Source organism: Haematobia irritans, chromosome 5 (genome assembly GCF_050003625.1).
Source record: "Haematobia irritans isolate KBUSLIRL chromosome 5, ASM5000362v1, whole genome shotgun sequence".
NCBI lineage: Eukaryota > Metazoa > Arthropoda > Insecta > Diptera > Muscidae > Haematobia > Haematobia irritans.
Window position 1 is genome coordinate 76,111,599 of NC_134401.1, and position 22,202 is coordinate 76,133,800.

At 35.5% G+C, this 22,202-nt stretch overlaps 2 protein-coding genes across 12 annotated transcripts in view; both read right to left on the reverse strand.

Moving 5' to 3' along the window:
- LOC142239454 (tyrosine-protein kinase Src42A) overlaps positions 1 to 22,202 on the reverse strand; it is a 266,830-nt gene that overhangs the window by 96,706 nt on the left and 147,922 nt on the right. The window lies entirely within an intron of this gene.
- LOC142239452 (uncharacterized) overlaps positions 1,537 to 22,202 on the reverse strand; it is a 57,373-nt gene continuing 36,707 nt past the window's right edge. For all 5 annotated transcript variants that reach the window (XM_075311242.1, XM_075311245.1, XM_075311244.1 and 2 more), the window contains exon 3: positions 1,537 to 6,502. In XM_075311242.1, coding sequence (XP_075167357.1) covers positions 1,552 to 6,315 — 4,764 coding nt within the window. In that variant the 5' untranslated portion in view covers positions 6,316 to 6,502 and the 3' untranslated portion in view covers positions 1,537 to 1,551. The remainder of the gene's footprint in view (positions 6,503 to 22,202) is intronic.

Here is a 22,202-nt window from a genome sequence, read left to right on the forward strand (position 1 = left end):
ACCTATTACTATGAGTTTATCCGCTATTGAAAAAAACACGTCCGTTCCGTTCGACGGTTGAATAGGAGTCTCTAGGTCTCTCTTTCTAAACGCATATATGTTTATAGGCTATTTCTAAATTAATATATGTTTGCATCTAAGCATATTATATTTACAAACAGTTTATGTCCCAAACATAATATGTTCTAACATATTAACATATATGTCCCAAACATTTTATGCTAGTTTATGAACATTATATGCTTGTACTTAAAAATATTGTGTTAAAAAAATTTGAGTTCCAAACATATAATTTTTACACCCAAACATATGAAAAACAGTCTTTTTCGTCCGTGTATATATGAGAGCTATATCTAAATCTGAACCGATTTCGATGAAATTTAGCACACTGAAAGGATGGTAAATATGATTACTTTGTGGAAAATTTGACGCTGAGCGGTTAATAAATAAGCGAAATCGGGTGATACATATATATGGGAGCCACCGTGGTGCAATGGTTAGCATGCCCGCCTTGCATACACAAGGTCGTGGGTTCGATTCCTGCTTCGACCGAACACCAAAAAGTTTTTCAGCGGTGGATTATCCCACCTCAGTAATGCTGGTGACATTTCTGAGGGTTTCAAAGCTTCTCTAAGTGGTTTCACTGCAATGTGGAACGCCGTTCGGACTCAGCTATAAAAAGGAGGTCCCTTGTCATTGAGCTTAACATGGAATCGGGCAGCACTCAGTGATAAGAGAGAAGTTCACCAATGTGGTATCATAATGGACTGAATAGTCTAAGTGAGCCTGATACATCGGGCTGCCACCTAACCTAACCTAACCTAACCATATCTAAATTTGAGCCGATTTTTCATTCACATTCAATAGCGTTCGTCCTTGTGCCAAACAAACGCCATATACCAAATTTTATCAAAATCGGTTAATAATTGCGACCGGAACCTTGTGAAAAAGAAATACATGGACATACGGACACCTTCAATAGTTTAATGTGCACCAAGTGATCTAAAATATATAATTCTTACATAACTTTAATAAAAAGTTACTAAAAAGTTTCAAATAGTACTACCAAGTATTGGAGATTTTAATCTGCCCAATGTCCCCACATGGGGACATCCTTTTTTCCTAAAAAGTGTCAGTTTTTTATTGAAATCTTTTTATTTAGTCGTTACTGAGTTAATAAAAACCCATATAATCAATTTCTGTCCAGCAGTTTCGCTTTGGGCGTTAATGGGTTAAAGATTGTAAAGAGTTTTTTAGTCTAAAATTCAAGATTTTATCCGGGAACATAGTTTTAAATTCCAGAAACTGAGTCTATTTGCACCTTTTTTCTTTGTATTTGAAAATTTTACACTGGTATTTAAATATAAATACTGCTTTTTGGAAAATTACTAGGACAATTTATGACTTTGAGTTACGATATTTTTTATGAATGAAAGGCGAATGTATCGTGAATATGAACTACAATGCTGATATTGAGATATTTTTGAGTGCTCCCGTGTTTTTAAAGCCCATGGTATAACAAGTTGTGTAGTCAATAGTGGGAAGGAACACTTACGGTTTTTCATTTAAAAATTCACCCCGCGTAAATTCCGATAGCCGTCGTGATTTGCCTTTTTTGGACGATGCGGGCGCTGCCGACACACTATTGCCATTTGTAGTGGTCATAGTAGTTGTGGTAGATGTGCTGGTATTAGACAAAGCTGATGGTGTTGAAGAGTTTGTGGTATTTCTACTTGGCAAACATGGGCAAGGTAGCTGCTCCTCAGTATGAATGGAGCACGTATTGCGGACGATGGACGTTAGACAGGTGGCGTTGGATGGAGGGAATTCTGTGGTCGATACTTCAATGACACCCCCGTTGTGCGTTTGGGGGCCAGAGTGCTGATGTGGTGATTTCGGCGAGATTATACTGTTGGCGAATGTTTCGTTGCATGTGCACTTGGGTGATGATCTTGGGGATTTCAATGCGAGTTCCCATGAGGTGAGGAGATCGCGTGATAAATCTATGTTGGATGACTGGTGAGCGTTTATGGCATGATCACAATGGCATTTTAATGGAATCTGATTGGACCACCGTCGAAGCTTGCCCTCTTTGCTCTTCGTCTGTTGAGGATCTATGGACCCATTTGTTGTTAGGGTATTGTCGAGGGACAGCTTCTTCACTAGGACCAATTGCTTGGGCCTTTGGGCTTCCGCCAGACAATGATGGTGCTTAAGGCTTCTTCGTGGCCGCGGTGGAGAGGGTGTGGCAGGTGGTGATATTGTTACCGATGTGGAAATTGCATCCAAAGAATTTGACTTCTGTATGGGACCTCCACCAGCTTTGGCCCGATTTTTGGCAACAATACGCGAGTACAACTCTTCGCTATCCATCGGTATGAGATTGGATTTTATAATGGGACATTCACCTTTGTCAATTTCTCTCAGTAAATCACTGGTAGGACTAACGACATCGGGTATTTTATGCTGCTGCTGCTGCTGCAGTTTCATGTCATGGGTTATTGATTTGTGGGTTAGCATATGGGACAGTCTTCTGATTTTATTTGGTTTCGTTGCCTTTAAGGCATTTTTGCCATCACCAACACTCGCAGAACCTACAGCAGCTGACGCCACAATTTCTCCACTTACACCACGTTGATCAACACTTTTGCTGTCCATAGACGTGGCTGTGGCAGCATCACATGTGGCAGCAGTCCTCAGTGATTCGTCGATTTTACTCACTACAAATCGGTTCTTAACATGGCCTTTCAATTGCTTAACCCCAGTCTTTGCTGCCATCGCTGTCATCTCATTATTGGCATCCAATTTCTCTCCTTGTAAGATGTCGTATATTGTTCCATATTTGTATGAAACAGCATGACCAGCTTTTGGGTAACACGTTATGCCATTCTCCTTGTCTGTGACTATGTCCGAGTCAGCAGTAACATCGTCATGTTGACATTGTGCGGTGGATGGCGGCTGTGCCACTTGGTCACGGGTAATGGGATCTGGTATAAGGCAGATAGCTTCCTTAGCAACGGGAGTCTGCTGTTGCTTTTTCTGGATAATATCATAAATCATGCCAGACTTTTTGAGATTATCGAAATCCGTCGTCTTGCCCTTGGCTGGATCTCTTTCTAAAATCGCTGCCAAGCTCTTTCGATGGAATGCCTTGTCGCTGTTGCTGCCACTTGATGTGGTGCTGTGGCTGGATGAGCAATTAGATATAATCGAAGATTGGGATGATTTTCGGTGAAGAATTTCGTAAATAGTGCCATACGTCATGTATTTGTCGTAGCGCTGATAGGTGAGGTTGTATATATCGTTCTTACGTTGGATTATATCGTAAATGGTACCGTACACCAGTTTATCGTAGATTTTGAAGTTATGCCTATAGCTAGATGAGGAGGAACTATTAGGTGTTTTATCAGCCAATTGGTTACTTGGCTGGAGCGCTTTTGCACTATCCTTCCGGTCAGTTTGCTCTGCATTGGGAATGGGCTTCCTCGTTTGCGAATTCCGTCTCATCAACAGGAAGGAGGCATAACTTTTGCGATGCTTCGAATTTTGACGTTTGAAAGACGTCTCCGAGACGTTGCTCTGTTGGTCACTGGTTGGCGACTCACATTCACGCACTAGCCGCTTGAACTCTTCGTAGGATTTGCGGCGCATGTGCGCCTTCTCTTTCTCCTTTGCCATTAACTGGCGGTCCAATATCTTTGAGAGAAAATCCGAATTTTTACGTAGAATATCTTTTGTCTGATGCTGATTCGATTCACTGGCAGGCTCTTTAGCGAGAGTGGCGATAGTATCACCAGCCGTTAAGGGTGTTGTGCAGTCGCTAGTGGTCGCTAACACTAGGCAATGTCCATTAGCGTTGTTATCGTCACTGGCATCGGGAGAAGCAGTAGCGGCTAAAGCAGCTGCAGCAGTATTCGTTTCATGTGTACCTGGTACGGTGGAGCTGGTGGTTTTAGCAAACTCGTTTATCAAAGCCGGTTTTTGCCTAGCACTTTCATCGCCAACAGTGCTTAGATCTACAAGTGTTTCTTCGACTTTGGTAGCAGTTGCTGCTGCCTCCAGCTCTGTTGTTGTGGCTGTCGTCGTTTTGATACATTCTTGTTCTGATATTGATTCTAAGGCATTTGTTGTTGCCATTTCCATGGGACCAGTTATATCAGTGCTTAACTTGGCTAAGGCAACTTGTAGAGCATCACAGTTTACGTCGTTCTCGAAAAGTTTTCTAATATCATGGTTTAGTTTGCGTCTTAATGGTATTTTGTGGCTTTCGGGACCAGTGACGGTGGTGTCATTTACAAGTGACAGCGAAGACGAGGGTGGCATATCAGGAGTGTTGGCAAACATGGCTTTAAATTCCTCATAGGATTTGCGACGGTTGCGCGACTGAGTTAGACACTCTTTGTAGTTGAGGCGGGCAATTTTTTCTCCACCACTACTCGACCCTAGGTCCGTTTGTCTACGACTTTCATCGCGGCCGCAGGAATTTGATGGCTGTCCTGAGAAAATGCTAGTCAATGGCGGGTGCGTCGAATTCTCCAGTTTATTTTGCATTTCTATGAAACCAGAATCCATCGAACTAATAGTGCAGGTGGAATCAAAGCTAGTCTTGCGACTGGATGCATTACTCCTCGCCGGCAAAGGCGATGTATTTGACGGCCTGTCACGGCTTGGGGCCACTTCCTCTAGCTTCGGAGTTTGGAAATCGACATTGGGTTGTGAGAGTATATCTATGACTTGACTACTAATATCACATGACTTTGGCTGTTCACATGTTACTGGACACTTGTCAACATCTACGTTGATGGCATCGTCATCAAAACTTATTAGATCCTTAACTACTGGCAAAGTGTCCATTACAATATCACAGTTGACTTGGGGAAGTTCGGCCACATCTTCAGGAAGATTCTCCATTTCGATGAGAACAGTATCCTGAAGTGAGCCCTGTACGGCACCCATTTTACGTTGACGACGCCTCGACGATGGCGATATCCTTGTTGGCTCCTCGAGCGGTAAATTTCTACGGCTAGGCGGATCATGAACGACGGCGTTTACAGTCAGGAACTTGGATACGACATCCGCTTGTTCGGACTCGTTTACTTCCGTCGTCATCGTAGCGTTTCTTTTGTTAATCGTTGCATACAGAGGTAGTTGGAACGCGGGTGTCAGCAACGATGGCTGGTCGCATACTAACGGAATGACCATTTTGGATTTGGCCGTTTTACTGCAAGTGCTAGTGGTGGTAGTGGATTTGGCTAAACCACCAATATAGCTGCTCGTTTGGTTGCTGCTGTTACCTCCACCTCCAACTCCACTGCCAAAAGTGCACGCGTGGCTGCGATTGTGAAAGATTTTAACACTTTGCATTGGTAATTTGTGACGATGGTTGTGGTGACGATTACGTGCAATGGTCGCGGCCGACATATTGCAGTGTTTGCGCTGATAGCGACGCGTGTACTTATTGGCAACGCTGTATGTGGGATCGTACAGCTGATGCGGTTCGTTGACATTACCTCCAGTTTGGCCATGTTTATTGGGGAAAGCATCGGTTTTATTCTTTTGCTGCGTTTCTTGTTCTCCTCCACTGATATGAGATAGAAACGAAGGTCTCTCACAAGATTTCAGAAATCGTTGAAGCATTAATTGGGACTGTGATTTACGATGCTGTGAAATGGTAGCCGATAAAGGTGAAATCTTACTCGAAGTGCTATTCGAACACCGTGATCCGCTCGAATCGTGCATGCATTTGGCACAGCACAGAAATTCATATAGAACATCTTCGCTTGAAGTGGATGGTGGTGGGGTAAATGTTGAATACTTGGGTTCCAACTCTATGGTCTGTTCCACCGTTTCGTCTATTGATTTTCGTGACAATGGCAAGTTAGCATTGAACTGGACTGATGTGGTCACCGGCATTAGGATATAGGTATTCTTCGGTGGTCTACCATTGCCCGAAGTTGTATCATTACAATTCTGTCCAATATTTTCTTTATTAACATCCGAATTCTGTGGGTTTCCTTCATTTTCCGACATTGTTGCCGTGCAAGAATTTGTTACTGCTATGACTGCTCCATTACTTGGATTGCCATTGCTGACTATCGAACTCTCAATGCTGATTCCGCTGTCCAATAACATAAACGTGCCATCCGATGGCAGAATAAGTCTTCCTTCAGCAGCTGCATTGACCAACTCTCTGAGGGCAAGTACCTGTTTCTCGGTGACATTTCCCTGCAATTGTATGCCATGTAGGGCAAATGCTGTGGGCTTGTTGTTGACCGAATTTGGATCGGTACACCATACCACTGGCATGGTTGCCATAATGATGGCAATCTATTTCAATTCACAATTCAAACCAATAGGTTGGTGAGTCAGATTTACTATTTAACTCATTGGCACAGAGTTAATGTATGAGAGGTTTTAGCATCAAACATTTATCCCAATGATAGGTTCAGTGTTTGCTATCGTTGATGCGTGTGCTATTGACGGCCAAACTGCAAATTTGAATCTGAGAAATACGCTTGAATTAGATAGGAAAAATTGACATTTGTTTTTTATGTCGCATGTATTACCAATGTTTCTGTTTCCATTTTGGTCCCATTTTTAGTGAGATTTCACATGGTATCATTCGTGACTAACACTATGTTCCAAAATCATCATTTATATGGAAGTTTTGATTCTGAGAAAATCATTTGCGTTAATGAGCATAGAATGATATTCACCATATTTTGTAACAATTTACTGGTAAAACAAAACATTTCTATTTAATGATTATATTTGTAAACAAAAACAAAAGTGCACCCAAAAACTTGTTTCTTTTCCTCGAAGTGATGATCCTTTTGTGCTTGGGAAAATCCAGCTTAATGTCCTCCAAATGCATTACATGCACAAAGAAACAATTCATGTATTTTATGAATAGTGTCAACAAAAACTCAATTTTAATCATAGGAAAATAGACAACAAAGAATTCATAATGGCCTCAAATTCCATAGAAGTGAACGAAACAGGCAGTAATACCAGTCGACATTTTTTGTTTACAGTGATTTTGCTAGTATATATAAGAGACATATATAAGGGCATTTTCTAAGAGTTGTTTAAAAGATTTTCATTAAAAGGGGAAAAGGGTAGGATAAAGACTCATCTATTGATGTGCTTAAAAATAATGTTTGTGGATCAACTTCCAATTTCTAAATTTCCAAAAATTCCTAACATCAAAGTTAGACTTTTGGAATTTTATATTCTAAAAAAAAAAAATATTCATATACCCATAAGTTTTACGATAAATTTAAAAAAAATTCTATTCAAGTTGTCGTCTTTTGTATTTCGGGATTGACAGCCATATCGTGTAGCTAGTCATTTTTGAGGTTATACGTACTCAGAGCGCTTTGACATACGAGCGCTATTTATTTATTTATATATTCAATCGGTGGTATACACTCCTTAGCGTCATGTGACCTATCGTGAGATTGAGACAACCTTATGCTTTAGTGGGACCAGCATACATTCAATAAATGTGTTCGCGTTAGATCCCACACAATTTGTCAATCGCTCTAAAAATGCTTGTCGATTGGACGAAAGAAATTATATCTAATCCCGAGATATAAAAGGCCGTAAAAATTACTCCATAAAGGACTATTTTCAGAAAAATTATAGTTTGTATTGACCGATTTTACAGAATTTTCTAAATAACGGAAGGACCTGGAAATATATAGTTCGTAAATCCGAGCTTTTGTAAGACAATTAAAATAAAGGAAGGAAGAAACATAACAAATTCATTAATATAGATATCATTTATGGATTGGTGGATTTATTTGAGGTGGAAAGCCCTTTTCTATATGTATTTTTTCTGCCTTTCTTTTTAATTCCTTTAAAAATAATATTGTTTCAGTCGCATTTTTATCTTCAGCTCACGAAATAGCTCTTCCAAACAGTTCAATTGCCTCTCTATTTGATACCTTAACTTCACTTCTTCAATTTTATAAATACAGTGAAACCTTAGAAAGGGTGACGCCCACGGTCGCCTAAATTTTGTCCACATTTGGGAGGTGTCCAGTTATGGGAGGCTAATTTTAATGTGTTAATATAGCAAACGTCCACAGAAAACTGTCCACGTTTGGGAGGTGTTCGGTTTTCAGAGTGTCCAAGATTGAGAGGTTTCACAGTACTAATGTGGAAGCCTATATATTCTTGGTAACAAGACTGACGGAATAATATCTTCTTCAAAAATATAGTTTCTAAACTAACAGTAAAAGAAAGTACAATTGCCGTGGCGCAAACATTGCCGCCCGGACTAAAGGTCAGGAAAATTAATTGATTTTAGTTACTTATTATCAAATGTGAGAAATGTTTCCTTATTTCATTTACATTTTGCACACATTAAATTTTGTCTCCTTGAACTTCGTGTAGCGCATTTATAACATCCCAGCAAAAAAATTTGGAGGTTGTTCTAAAAGCACAACTTTAAAAGCTACACAGGAAGTTCTTTCAATTGAATTTTTTATAACTCAATTTTTTCTCATATTTATAACCCATTAACGCCCAAAATGAAATTGCCGGACAAAAATTGATTTTTTTTTTTTTTTTTTATAAATTCAGTAACGACTAAATAAAAAAACTGCAAATTTATTATTCACTCTTTATAAAAAAAGTGATGTCCTCATGTGGGGACATTGGGCAGATTAAGTATGAAATTCGCCAAAGCAGCTTCCTTCACCACAAAGTGTTTTAGTGCATAACTGACATCTACAGCGACACTTTGCGTGGCATACAACACATCTTAATTGATTTGATAAGCGCTCTGGTTATGACCGTTATTTCTTCGATCTTCACCAACTAATTCTGACGACGGATTTCGATGTCGTGATCTTGTATGTGTCAAATACGATCTAGCGATATACCGCCTGAAAGATAATTGGTCCATCGGATTGTTATTTTAAGCTTTGTACACAGTAAAAAATGCAAACGCCACACATTACTAACTCCTAAATCCATAATATATGTAAAAATAGGCCACGACCACCTCCTCTTATGGACACTATAAAGACTAATGGACTGACCCATTCGATATACAAAATATTTTAGTGAAAATAAGCATGAAATTTTACTAAAATCGTATTTCTCACAAAATAGTTCAGAATTTCTAAAAATTTCAAAATTTTATCGTAAATGCGCCCATCTTGAAATTGAATTGTAACTACACAGAAAGAAAAAATTCTCTCCTCAGGAACAACATTTTAAACAAACGAAATTCACCTTTGTTGTTAAATATTTCTTTAAGAGCAAATAAATACGAATTAAAATCGTTTGATGCAAGGATGAACTACACTCAACAGTGCACCCACCAGGTAGGACCAGTTTGGTTAATTTCAGAAAAGTGTTGTTAAATTTAGAAAATTTGTGGAAAAATTTAGAAAATTTAAGAAATCATGAACTATTTTGACACGACATACAAATTTAGTAAATATTTATGCTTCATTTGTATATAATGTTCCCCCTTTTTAGTTCATGTAATTAACGTATGCGAAAAAATTATTTTAGTCAACGAAACTTTATCAAAACATAAAAATATCATGAACTAAAATAGAGTTTATTTGGCTTTAGTTCCTTAAAAGCTTCACTTTTGAGCTCAAACTTGTTTATCTGCTTTTAAAGAAAATTTCTAACGTCAAACATTGCTTGTCTACAATTTCATTTCTCAGAAAAGAAAACTCTCCTTTCAGTGTGTGTTGGTAAGAATTTGCCCTTAGGTAGTGCAACTTTTAATAATCGTTTCTGAATGTCAATGAAAAATGGTCAAGAAGTTTTTTTATGAAAGCGATATGCGTAATAAATTGTTTAAGTGAAACAGAAACTTGACCCTGTAAAATTCATAAATAAAAGTTATGGCATTAAAACACGTCACCTTCTTTACACTCTTTTTTTTGCAATATTCAAATCATACCTAGCTGAGGTAAAATGTGTACGAATCAGCACAACAACAATGGCACCGATTGGTCTTGGAAGCATTTAGTGCAATTATGTATTGTGTTTAGATACACAAATTCCTCCTCATCTGAAAGCATTGTGTGACATAGGCAAGACAATGTTGGCGATAACCTTGAATTTAACGAAAATTCATATTGCGTTGGTATCATTTAAATTGCTAGCCTTTTGGAGCGTGTTACTTTTTCTAATAGCTCTGCAGGGTGACGAAAAAAAAGAGCAACTCAAGATAGCACCACCTGTACTTGGTCTGGCCCACAGACGACAGTGGGCTCGCACCTATGGAATTATTTAAACGTGTATAACATACATCGATCTTCAAACAACCAACAATAATGGTGATCGTAAAAACCAATGTAAAATTGGTCAAACATAAGAAGAATGTCCACAAAAGCACAAGCCTCCTCACTTCTCCCTCAGCGGACATTATAATGTATGATGGATGCATAATGTATGAATGGATAGATGGATGATGTATATGAACATTGCGCGTACATGCTCCAGTGATAATAACCAAATGCGGGGGTACATCAATGGGGGAATCCAACCGGTCTTGTCTGTGGAATGCGTGTTGGGGTTTGTATGCTCGGTCATTCATTCGTTATTCCAGTCTGCGATTTTTCAAAGGCAATAACTGGCAGCGAGTGAGAAGAGTATACAAAAAACAAAACGCCACACCAGCGGGGGCAAAAAAAATTGGTAATTTTGCGTCATTTGCAAAACAAACAAAAGCCAACAAGAAATCAAAACATACATCTTCGAACAGTCAAGGCATCGATGCCGCGCAGCTAAGTTTGGACGCCGCTCGTCAAATCCCGACAGATGACAACAGTTTTCGATTGTTTCATTTCATTCATTAAAAATAATATAAAGTGGGTGTTGTGTCGTACAACGCGATATTTTGCTTTTGCTGCGCATGCGCCACCTCATCCGATGCAGAAACAAAAAGACTGCAAAGACAAGTCCATGTTGTCGAGAGGTTATTACAACAACCATATGATATGCGCCAAACTTCATACCGAGATGCACTCTGACCGAGTATGCACACAGAGAAGGAATATGATCACCTCAAACATGTTTCAAGAGCAAAATGTTATTTTTGTATGGTGACCATGTAACATGTTTGTCACTAAAATGTTGTTTTCTCGTCAAATATAACCTGTTTATCGAAATCAGATACATGATTTCCGAGAAAATAACATGGTTGCGAAAACCATGTTACATGGTCACCACCCAAAAATAACATTTTGCTCTTAAAACATGTTTGAGGTGATCATATTCCTTCTCTGGGTGTGTGGACTAGAAAACGTGTTTTTTTGTGACTTGGTAGAATGGTCATAAATAATACGAGGCATCAATCTTTTTTTGAACTGACAACAGAGTTGCAATATTGATCATTTAAATTGTTTCCCATTTTAATGCAGGGGGGAAAGTGTTAGACCGGAAACCAAATATTTATTACTTATTTAAACTAAACTTTTTTATCACAGATTATAATCTTCACCAGCAAATGGTTGTTCCTTCTTCTTGTATTTTTATCTGAAGGTTTTTGCTCTAATAAATAATATACGAATATGCTATTCCATATAAGAATATGGCATAACGCATTTGGAATTACACTGAAAAAACAGTGAACCCACCAGGAAAGAAAATTTTAGTTTATTTTAGAAAATTTTAACTAAACTTTATTAGGAACGCAGATGTCGCACCGATTTCACAAAAATAAGTAAATAATTTTCGACAAATTCAAGAAAAAACAAGTAAGGAAAGTCTAAAGTCGGGCGGGGCCGACTATATTATACCCTGCACCACTTTGTAGATCTAAATTTTCGATAGCATATCACATCCGTCAAATGTGTTGGGGGCTATTTATAAAGGTTTGTCCCAAATACATACATTTAAATATCACTCGATCTGGACCGAATTAGATAGACTTCTGCAAAATCTACACGCAAAAAAATAATTCTTTCCTCCCAAACGAAATTTTAGACAAACAAAGTTCGTTTCTCATTTGCTTTTCGCTGTAAGGAAGTGTATTTGGAAGAAAAGTATATACTTTTTGTGATAAACGTTTATTCTTTTCCAGGATGTAAAAACAATTTCATAAAGACTAACTCAAAAAAAATTTTTTTCTGGCTAATTGCATTCTCCCTCATATCTTTCTCACTTCCACGAAGATTTTTAGTTCTTAGCACCTTTTTCTGTAATACAAACAATGTAGAAGAAATTATACGATTTTATAAATTTTTAAATTTTTTTTACCTTTCGCCTGGACGGAGAATCGAACCGCGGACCATGCACTTTGTAAGCCAACACACTAACCACTGAGCTATGTACCTGTTATGGTCATCAATAGATAAATATCCATATAAGTTATATTTATATAGCATAGCTTGCGGCGCCCACGAACCGAATAAACAAAGTTTATTTAACAGAAACAAACATTTAGTTTGGCACCGTGGAGCAGTGGTTGCTACGTCTGACTCTCATGCCAAGGGTCGTGGGTTCGATCCCTGCTTCGACCAAAGTTTTGTTTTTTTTTTTTTTTACATACATTCTACATATGTTCGGAAGATTCCGAAAAAAATGTTCAACATTACATTGTACTATATTAAATTTTGAACTGTAAAATGTGTTTTATTAAAGACCAAAAGTCAGAAAAGAACAGTGTTTGATATAAACGAAATGGACTCTGTTGTTGTTTCAAAAATAACTTTTTTTATTGAAAAAATAAAAAATTTGTAACAAACGAATTTTTTTGTTGATAAAAGTTTAAAATTTTCGAAGCAATTCAAAAAAGTCTAACAAAAGAAAAACGTTTTCGGTACACGTTTTCCAAACGTTTTTTTTTTTTGCGTGTATAGACTCAAAATTTAAGTCGGCTAATGCACTAGGGTGGAACACAATGTTAGTAAAAAAATATGGGAAACATTTAAATCTGAAGCAATTTTAAGGAAACTTTGCAAAAGTTTATTTATGATTTATCGCTCGATATATATGTATTAGAAGTTTAGGAAAATTAGAGTCATTTTTACAACGTTTCGACTAAGCAGTGGCGATTTTACAAGGAAATTGTTGGTATTTTGACAATTTTTGTCGAAATCAGAAAAACATTTATATGGGAGCTATATCTAAATCTGAACCGATTTCAACCAAATTTGGCACGCATAGCTACAATGCTAATTCTACTCCCTGTGCAAAATTTCAACTAAATCGGAGTTAAAAATTGGCCTCTGTGGTCATATGAGTGTAAATCGTGCGAAAGCTATATATGGGAGATATATCTAAATCTGAACCGATTTTAACCAAATTTGGCACGCATAGCTACAATGCTAATTCTACTCCCTGTGCAAAATTTCAAATAAATCGGAGCAAAAAATTGGCCTCTGTGTTCACATGAGCGTAAATCGGGCGAAAGCTATATATGGGAGATATATCCAAATCTGAACCGATTTCACCCAAATTTGGCACGCATTGTTACAATGCTAATTCTACTCCCTGTGCAAAATTTCAACTCAATGGGAGTTAAAAATTGGCCTCTGTGGTCATATGAGTGTAAATCGTGCGAAAGCTATATATGGGAGATATATCCAAATCTGAACCGATTTCAATCAAATTTGGCACGCATAGTTACAATGCTAATTCTACTCCCTGTGCAAAATTTCAACTCAATCGGAGTTAAAAATTTGCCTCTGTGGGCAAATGAGTGTAAATCGGGCGAAAGCTATATATGGGAGCTATATCTAAATCTGAACCGATTTGGCTGATATTTTGCAAGTTTTTCGAGACCCATAAAATATTCGGATGTACGGAATTTGAGGAAGATCGGTTGATATACACACCAATTATGACCAGATCGGTGAAAAATATATATGGCAGCTATATCTAAATCTGAACCGATTTTTTCCAAAATCAATAGGGATCGTCTTTGAGCCGAAACAGGACCCTATACCAAATTTTAGGTCAATCGGACTAAAACTGCGAGCTGTACTTTGCACACAAAAATACATCAACAGACAGACAGACAGACGGACAGACAGACAGACAGACAGACAGACGGACATCGCTAAATCGACTCAGAATTTAATTTTAAGCCGATCCGTATACTAAAAGGTTGGTCTATGATTACTCCTTCTTGGCGTTACATACAAATGCACAAATTTATTATACCCTGTACCACAGTAGTGGTGAAAAAATTTTCTGTCGATTGGTTTTCGAGATATAATTTTTTAATTTTTTTTTTTTTTTTAATTTTTGGAGGTACACCTACAATTTTGAGCATATCTTTCGTTTTCTTTGACCTTTTTGATCCTAATACTACTCAAATTAAAGAAAATTGAGCCGTCTACAACTCATTCTCAGAAAATTTTCAAATCGGGTAAGTAGTTTGGATGTTAGCGGCTTAAAAAGGTAAAAAAACGGCGTTTTTTAAGTAAAAATGTGGCAAAAAAACATATAAAAATTCATATAAAATATAAAAAAATTTCTAACGTGTAGCTGGAATCTTTACAAAGAAATTAAGCCCTTACTTAACAAAATCTGACAACAAATAGCGGACTTATAATTTTTTTGGTAAAAGATCGAAAGAAGAAGTCAGCTGTTTTTCCACATGGCATAAAATGTACAGTTATACCTTTGTTTCTACTCATTTCTTTTTTGGGCGTTGATTTGGTTACTTTTGTTAGTTTAGGTTTTACCAAAAAAAATATAAGTCCGCTATTTGTTGTCAGATTTTGTTAAGTAAGGGCTTAATTTCTTTGTAAAGTTTCCAGCTACACGTAAAAAACAAAAAATTGCCGTTAGATTTTTAGTCCGTTAGTAAACGGACTTAAATTATATTTTAGTTCCTCAAATTGGTCAATCAATCAACTCCATCATTTTAATCAAAAATCATCTACACTGAAAAAAATATTTACGTGATATTAAAGATTACGCAATCTAAATTTAGGATGCAAAATTTACAAAATATTAAGGACAAATTTCTTTAAAATAATGAAATTTTAATTAAAATAAAGTTTATAATCAAAAATTTAAAGTTTAAAATCAAAAATTTTTTCATTAATTTTAGGATAAGGAAAGTTTATAAAGTTTATAATCTTTGCTTCAAAAATTTTTTTCATTAAATTTAGGACACAAATTTTGTAAATTTGAGTTCCTCCGTTAAAGTCCCATGTCTTTGAACTAAGGCTAATTTTCCTTAAAGTAAAGAAGCTCAGTTTTGCTTTAAAGACATTGTCCTTAAATTAACTGAAATATTGAAACTTTAGATTTAAGATAAAAACGCTTCAAATATAGACTTATTTGGAGGATTTAGCGTCTTTGGTTTAAAGTTTTTTTGGAATTAAGAAAATATTTTTTACTTTGAAGTATCCCTTATAATTTGGATTTTTAAACTGGCATTTGTTTGTACGTGAGTACCTTTATTAATAAACCGCGAAAAGAGAATGAAAATTTGATAAATGAGATCTGTATTCTAATTTTAATTTTATTGGTCCTAGAGTTAAAGCCAGATAGGTCGCTAAAAAATTTCTTTATTTTAAAGAAGCCGCATCTTTGGCTCGGAATCAATACCAAAATCTTTAGGGGAAAGTCAAAATCTTTGGATCCAAGTAAAAATTTTTTTTTGAGTGTAGTATAAGAATATTTTTGCAATCAAAAGGTGAGTACCGGATTGATCTTTTAAAATTGTAAATCTTTGTTCAATCCTAATTTTCTTAAAACCAAGAGCGGTATGGGTTCGTTGGAAAATTAATCTTCAAGTTGCGAAGTAGCGTTGGCTTTAAAGTGCATTTTTGTTTTACCTGTCTTTTTTCAGTTTAAACCCAATCAGAGAGCAGCATATATGATATACTCGTATAACCTACCGAGCTGCATTACAATCTCTATGTAATGGTAAGAAATTCTTTCTTTTGGATTTAAAAATATGAAAAATATCCTAAAGTCGCATTAATTGTGTATAATAAAAATATGTATTGCCCATTTATATTTTTTATTTTCACAATTTTCAAAGTATTTCCAATCATCAATATAATACATTGACTCCGATTGGTTCAAATTTTAATAGACTATTTCAATGTGTGGATATTTTGGAAGGGAATTGCTACTAAAATTAGACTTGCCGAGCCCCTTTTTATGACAAAAGTGTATAACGGCAAGCGAAGATTATAAATCTGCAACCTATAACTAAGAATTCAACTTGGTAAATAATAATTTACTTTTAATTGAACAAAAATAAGTTTTAATTATTCTGTTTACTTTCAGAAAAAATAATTTAGCCTACATACTACTGATTTATTGGAAATCTAGGCGCATATACATATTAGAAGGCACATGCTCACATGGTTATTATGTATGTATGTATGTATATGATTTATTTAAGTTAATTCAATTAAGGTAAATAAAAATAAAAATAATTAAATTAAATCATAATAAGACATAACAATATATGTTGTGTGTCTGATTGGCTCGAATAGAAAGAAGACTTATAATATATTCAAAATGGATATTTGTTAAAAGGGTACAATACCAAACTTTATGTGAATAGATGGGATGGAAATTATAAATATTCTGAGATTAGAAGTGATCTATATTTCATACAACTGGTTATATATTTGTAAACGTGCAAGTGATCGGAGCTGTTCAGTAGTTCGAGAACTTCTTCAAGTGAGAGTGATCTTTTGCCAAGGAAGTGCTGCCGGTACCCTCCAAAAATGGGGCATACCCCTAGAAAATGAAATGTGTTCTCTGCTTCACCAAGATTACAAATTGTACAACGGTCATTTGAATCAGTTTGAAAAGTACGTGCGTTCAAGTCTAATAGTCCACCTCTGGCCTTCATAATAGTGCTCATAAGGCGTATTGACCTGTCATTCGAAAAATAGGGACTAATACCATATTGCAATAGAGGATATAGATCGTGGGATCTAGAGTTCCTAGCGCTGCTAACAAAACCATCGTATTCCCTTGATATCACATAGTCTATCACATACGAATGAAGGTTTGCTAAATCAGATCTCCACTGCCCCAAATTCAAAGAGATACCAATTTGTTGACACAGAGTAGACCAGTGAGAGTACCAGTATGTGCCACGCCGAACCGTTTCCTCCGCAAGCACTCGCGGTAATCTGTCCATACTAAGGCTAAATACTTTCCTGATATAATCAAAATGTAGTTGGAGTGTACTTATATAAAGGGTAGGCCATCCTGTCTCCAAGTGCAGAATGTAATTGGGAGTATTCGTGGGTAAATATAGAATCTTCTTGAGGAAGAAGCTTAGTAACTTTTCAACCTGTTCATAGCGTTGAAAACCCCAAAATTGTGCGCCATAGAATAATATAGACCTCGCAGTTGAGTTGAAGACTTTCAATTTATTGTCAAGATTAATTTTAGGGTTATAGAGATATCCCAGCCAGTTTGCATTTATAGCAGTCTTCGCCGAAACAAGTTTAAGTTCAAGATGTTTAGAGTTTGAGAGGTTAAAAGTCAAATTAAAACCTAAATATTTGTATTCATTTACTTGCTGAATAATACGCCCCCCGTAATGCCAACACAAATTACTACTTATCCTTGAACCTGTCCTAAAAACCATAACCTTCGACTTATCAAGGTTAAGTTCCAACCCCCAAACGCAACAATAATAGTAAAGTGCATCGATCATGGACTGTAAATCTTCCTGTGAATCAGATAAAAGGACGATATCATCTGTATACATCAAAACTTTTACAAATCTACCACATACCGAGATACCGCATGGTAAAGAATCGGGAAGATCATTTAAATATATAGAAAATAACGTAGGACTTAATAGGCAACCCTGTTTTACACCCTGGGAAACTACAAGTTGGTCAGAAAGTGAAGATCCATCATACACTCGACAAGACGTATGCTCATGGAGCCTCCTCAGTACCCGTACCATTTTCGATGACATACCAATGCTATCCAACTTATAGAACATGGTTATTATGATAAGGTTATATTGTAAATTATGTTTATAACATAATAAGATAAGATTTTGGGTGCGTAATATATTAATTTTTTGATTGAATTTTATTGCCAATATCAATTAATTAGTTAATTGAATTAATAAAAAAATTGATTGATCGCGAAATTAATTAAAATGTTCAAAAACCAATCATTTTTTAATTGATTCAATCACACAATTAATTGATTCCGTGACAAAAGTCAATTAAATTGTATTAATTGAAAATCGTGTTGATTTTCAATCAAAATGGGAGATTGATACTATCATTTTCGTGATTGAAATGAAAAAAAAATAACAAATAAAAAAAAATAAGGTCGCAAAAGGTTCTGTGTTATAACTACAAAAATAAATTACAATTTTATTGCTTTAATTGAGAATAGGCAAAGCTCAACCCAATATACATATCCTGGCGACTTCTCCGAATTCTATGAAGTGCTTTGGATTGATGTTTTATTGGTGGGTCCACCACATCGTGCTGCTGGGTTTTCTGATTGTTGTCGTATGTACAAAAACCTCTAACAAACATGAAAATCTGAAAAAAAAAACCATCATTAGATTCTCGGTCGCCCTGTGATGAATATCTCGAAAATAGCCTGTGAGACAAATGTCAATGTCAACGATTCGATTGTTTTTGTGAAGAGCTCTTTGTTTTGACTTTTCATTATTATCACTTACGATAATGTGGTGAGTAAGAATGAAATAAACAAAAGAAAAAAAAAGTGAAAATGTTTATGGCCAGTCACAGTTAGGAGTTGTTTAACGAATCATTTGCAAGATTTCATTGTCTTACAACACTTGTTAAGCTTGGCACGGCAAAGGAATCGCAGTAAAGGTAATGCCCATTTGTATGACACGACACATTTATGTTTTGCGCACACACAAACATAAACAACACATAGATTTTTATTGGGGTGGACCGTTCTCTATGCAAAAGAATGACGCTGTAATCTCAAATGCGGCCACCAACAAACGTGTTTGTTTTTCGAACGATCCTAATGTATTAAGTTTGGTTCTTCTATATAATAACGACTAAGATTCAATTATGGCAGCTAAATAAGTACATTGTCACGAGGTTGCCGTTCTCATTACTTGCATAATTTTGTTATTGTCAATTTGTTGAAAAGCTACTGTGAAAACCGGATTATTCTAATACAGGAAAATGACTATACAAGAATATGCATTGATATTGGCCCATTACAAAAAGAATCAAATAACTCACCGCGTACCCAATCAATGACGCGCAAATAACCATAACAGCTGATACCAAAACTATATGTCAAGCATCTACGACAAAGTATATTCCGTAACGAAATGAACACGGAAAATGCAAAAAAAAAGAAACTTAAAAAAAAAAGAAACTTTAATTAGTTCATAATATTTAACTTCTTTTTCAGACTTTTCTTGTTCTGACTTTTTAATTGTTGCTTAGAGAAGCCATTACTTCTTTTTCCGCCAGACTTTTCGAAAAGAAAAATATATTTACATTACTGTTTTAATTTCATTTGTCGACTAAACTGAAAGTGTAGCATACCCATCAGAGGAAAAAATGTTCGTGAAATTTATAATGGCAAACCTCTTAGGACTGCAAAACGGCTAGATTTCGAAACTTCCACATTCCTCATCAAGATCCTCTACAGCGAAACCATCAGAATAAACTCGGTGATTTCGTTAAACTCGTTGTGAACTACACTCGAGCATTTTGTTATAGGTTGTTTGCTTTATTTTTCAAATCAAAACTTTTTTCCACTAAAGGATTTTCGCTTTCAAAAATTGTAACTGGAGATTTCGAAAAAAAAAAATATTTATATTTTTTCGAAATCTTTAATTCAAAATTTTATTTTTTTAGATTATTCGTAGTTGTCAATACTTTCTCTTGTGTAATACAAATAAGGTAGAAGAAAGTATTCGATTTTTATAAATGTTACCATTTTATCATTTACAGAAAAAAAATCCATTAAAGTCTTAATTGAGTTTTAAAACATATTCAATTAAAAATTTAATTGATTCAACAAATTTTTCAATTGAAACAAAAATCAATCACAAAAATTAATAGTATCAATTAATTTTTAAATGGATCAATTAATTTTTTAATTTCTGTGATTCGACATTTCAATTACAAAATTAATTGGATCAATTAATTTCGTGATTGAATCAGAAAAAAAAGTTTTGTGTGTTTGTTCGGACGGAAAATCGAAACACGGACCATCCGCTCTTACAGTCTACTATTTAAAGGCGCTACACATACAAGCACTCAAAAATGAAAACGAAAACATTTAAATGCAATAATATATTTTTAATTATATTCAAAATATTTCGCGAGATTTCGATGTTGGGCATATTACTTTATAGTATGAGAACCCAATAGATGTAATATCTCCGGCATAAAGTCATTGGTTTTGTAGAAGAGATCGGCTCTTCATATAAACGACATAAACTATGTGTTTGAAATAGAAAGTTTTGAAAAAAAAACTGTAACATAACAACCGCATTTGCGATACACGTTATACAAATAGTACCCAAACATGTAAATAGACATGAGATTTTTTTGGATCACTATCAGAAATTTGCAATTACAAAAGATTTAATAATGTGGTTCTATAACATATTCTTTTGACTAAGAAATTCACGAATCGACCAATTATCATCAAATAAATGTTGTTTTTTGTTCTGTTTTTGTTTTGTTTTATTAGTCCTTTTGTTTCGAAATGCATATATCATCTATGATGTACATTTGAGACTGCTGTTGTACGAAATATATTAGTGTACCTTAGTATTGTGCCTAATGCGTCCTCCAGACTATGTTTTTCCGGACGGAATGTCTGTTTGTAAAGAATCTTACAGTGTGTCCAATCGATACGCATTGTCGGTAAATGTGTTATCGATCCCATAAACAGTGTCGATTATGCCTTCGGACTTAACTTCCCAGCAAAAAAAGCGTCACCAAAAAAGTAATGAAAATGTTCTTCTTGGATCCAGAAGTGGTGCATAATTGACGCAGAAGCGATGAATTTAACATGGGCTTGTCATAGGACAGAAGTCCTCCATTTCAACAGCCGTTGCACTGAATTTGCATCACTTCTTTAGGTGTAATGCGAATTCAGTGTTTTGGATGTAAATTAAAAAATTCTGTTATATTTTGTGTAATAAATAATTTTTATAATTTTTAATGGATTCTAACGCTTGTTGCAAAGGTTTGACCTCAAATATTTTCAAAAATTCACAATTTTTTCAGATTGAATTTAGCATTTTTTTCAACAAAATTTAAATGACTTGTACCATTTTATGAATCCTTAAACTGTTTTTAACCAATTTGAAACATAAAAAGTTAAAATTACCCATTAAAAGTATGAACAAATCAAGTTATAAAAAATTGAATTAAAAGAACTTCCTGGTTAGTTAAAATAAAGAACATCAATGGAAGTGCATCTTCTGGAAGTGCTTTTAAAGTTGTGCTTTTGGAAGAACCTCCAAATTTTTTTGCTGGGTTATAATGTGGTCAATATATGGGATATGTTCGACACAATAACTGTCGTCCGGATAAACTTATAGTCTGCACGGCGCATTAGTATAGTAGCGTATTTATTAGATTATTATTACTGATTTTTTATGGTATTATGGAAATGTAAAAAATATTTCCACATACTCATCAGTTCCCTTTATTGGTCTATCTACTCATTTCAATTTTTAAACTATATTGGTAAAACGTTGTTCTTATTCCCGAGGATGAGTTTTAACATATTGTTAAACAAAAAAGAAATGATTAGAAAGATCTATCTTCTATTTTATACGAAATAGCAAAAACCCTCCAGCGATTTAATCAAAACAAAACTTTGTGCTTTTTACACTACCTTCCCAATTGAAATAGACATGTTAATAAGGAAGGCTAAATGAATGGCAATAATCCAATACAGATTTCAAAAAAAAAAAATATATGGATCGACAATAATATCAAGTTGAGACAACGAGGCTAAGAATTATTAAGAATCGAACAACAACAACAGATACTCGCTGCTATTAAATTCACTACTCACTCTGAATGCCAATTCTGGAACCAGTTCAACTGGTATGGTTATGGTTTTCTGGTAATTGTTGTACTATTTAGTTTCTTCTTTGAAAGAGATCAATACCTCCGGATATTTTCCCATTCCAATAGTTGCTGGTTTGTATATTTGTGTACATATTTTGGTATTGCACATTCGGGCATATGGGAAATCCCCAAAGCATGACACCATTGAGAAGAAGCACT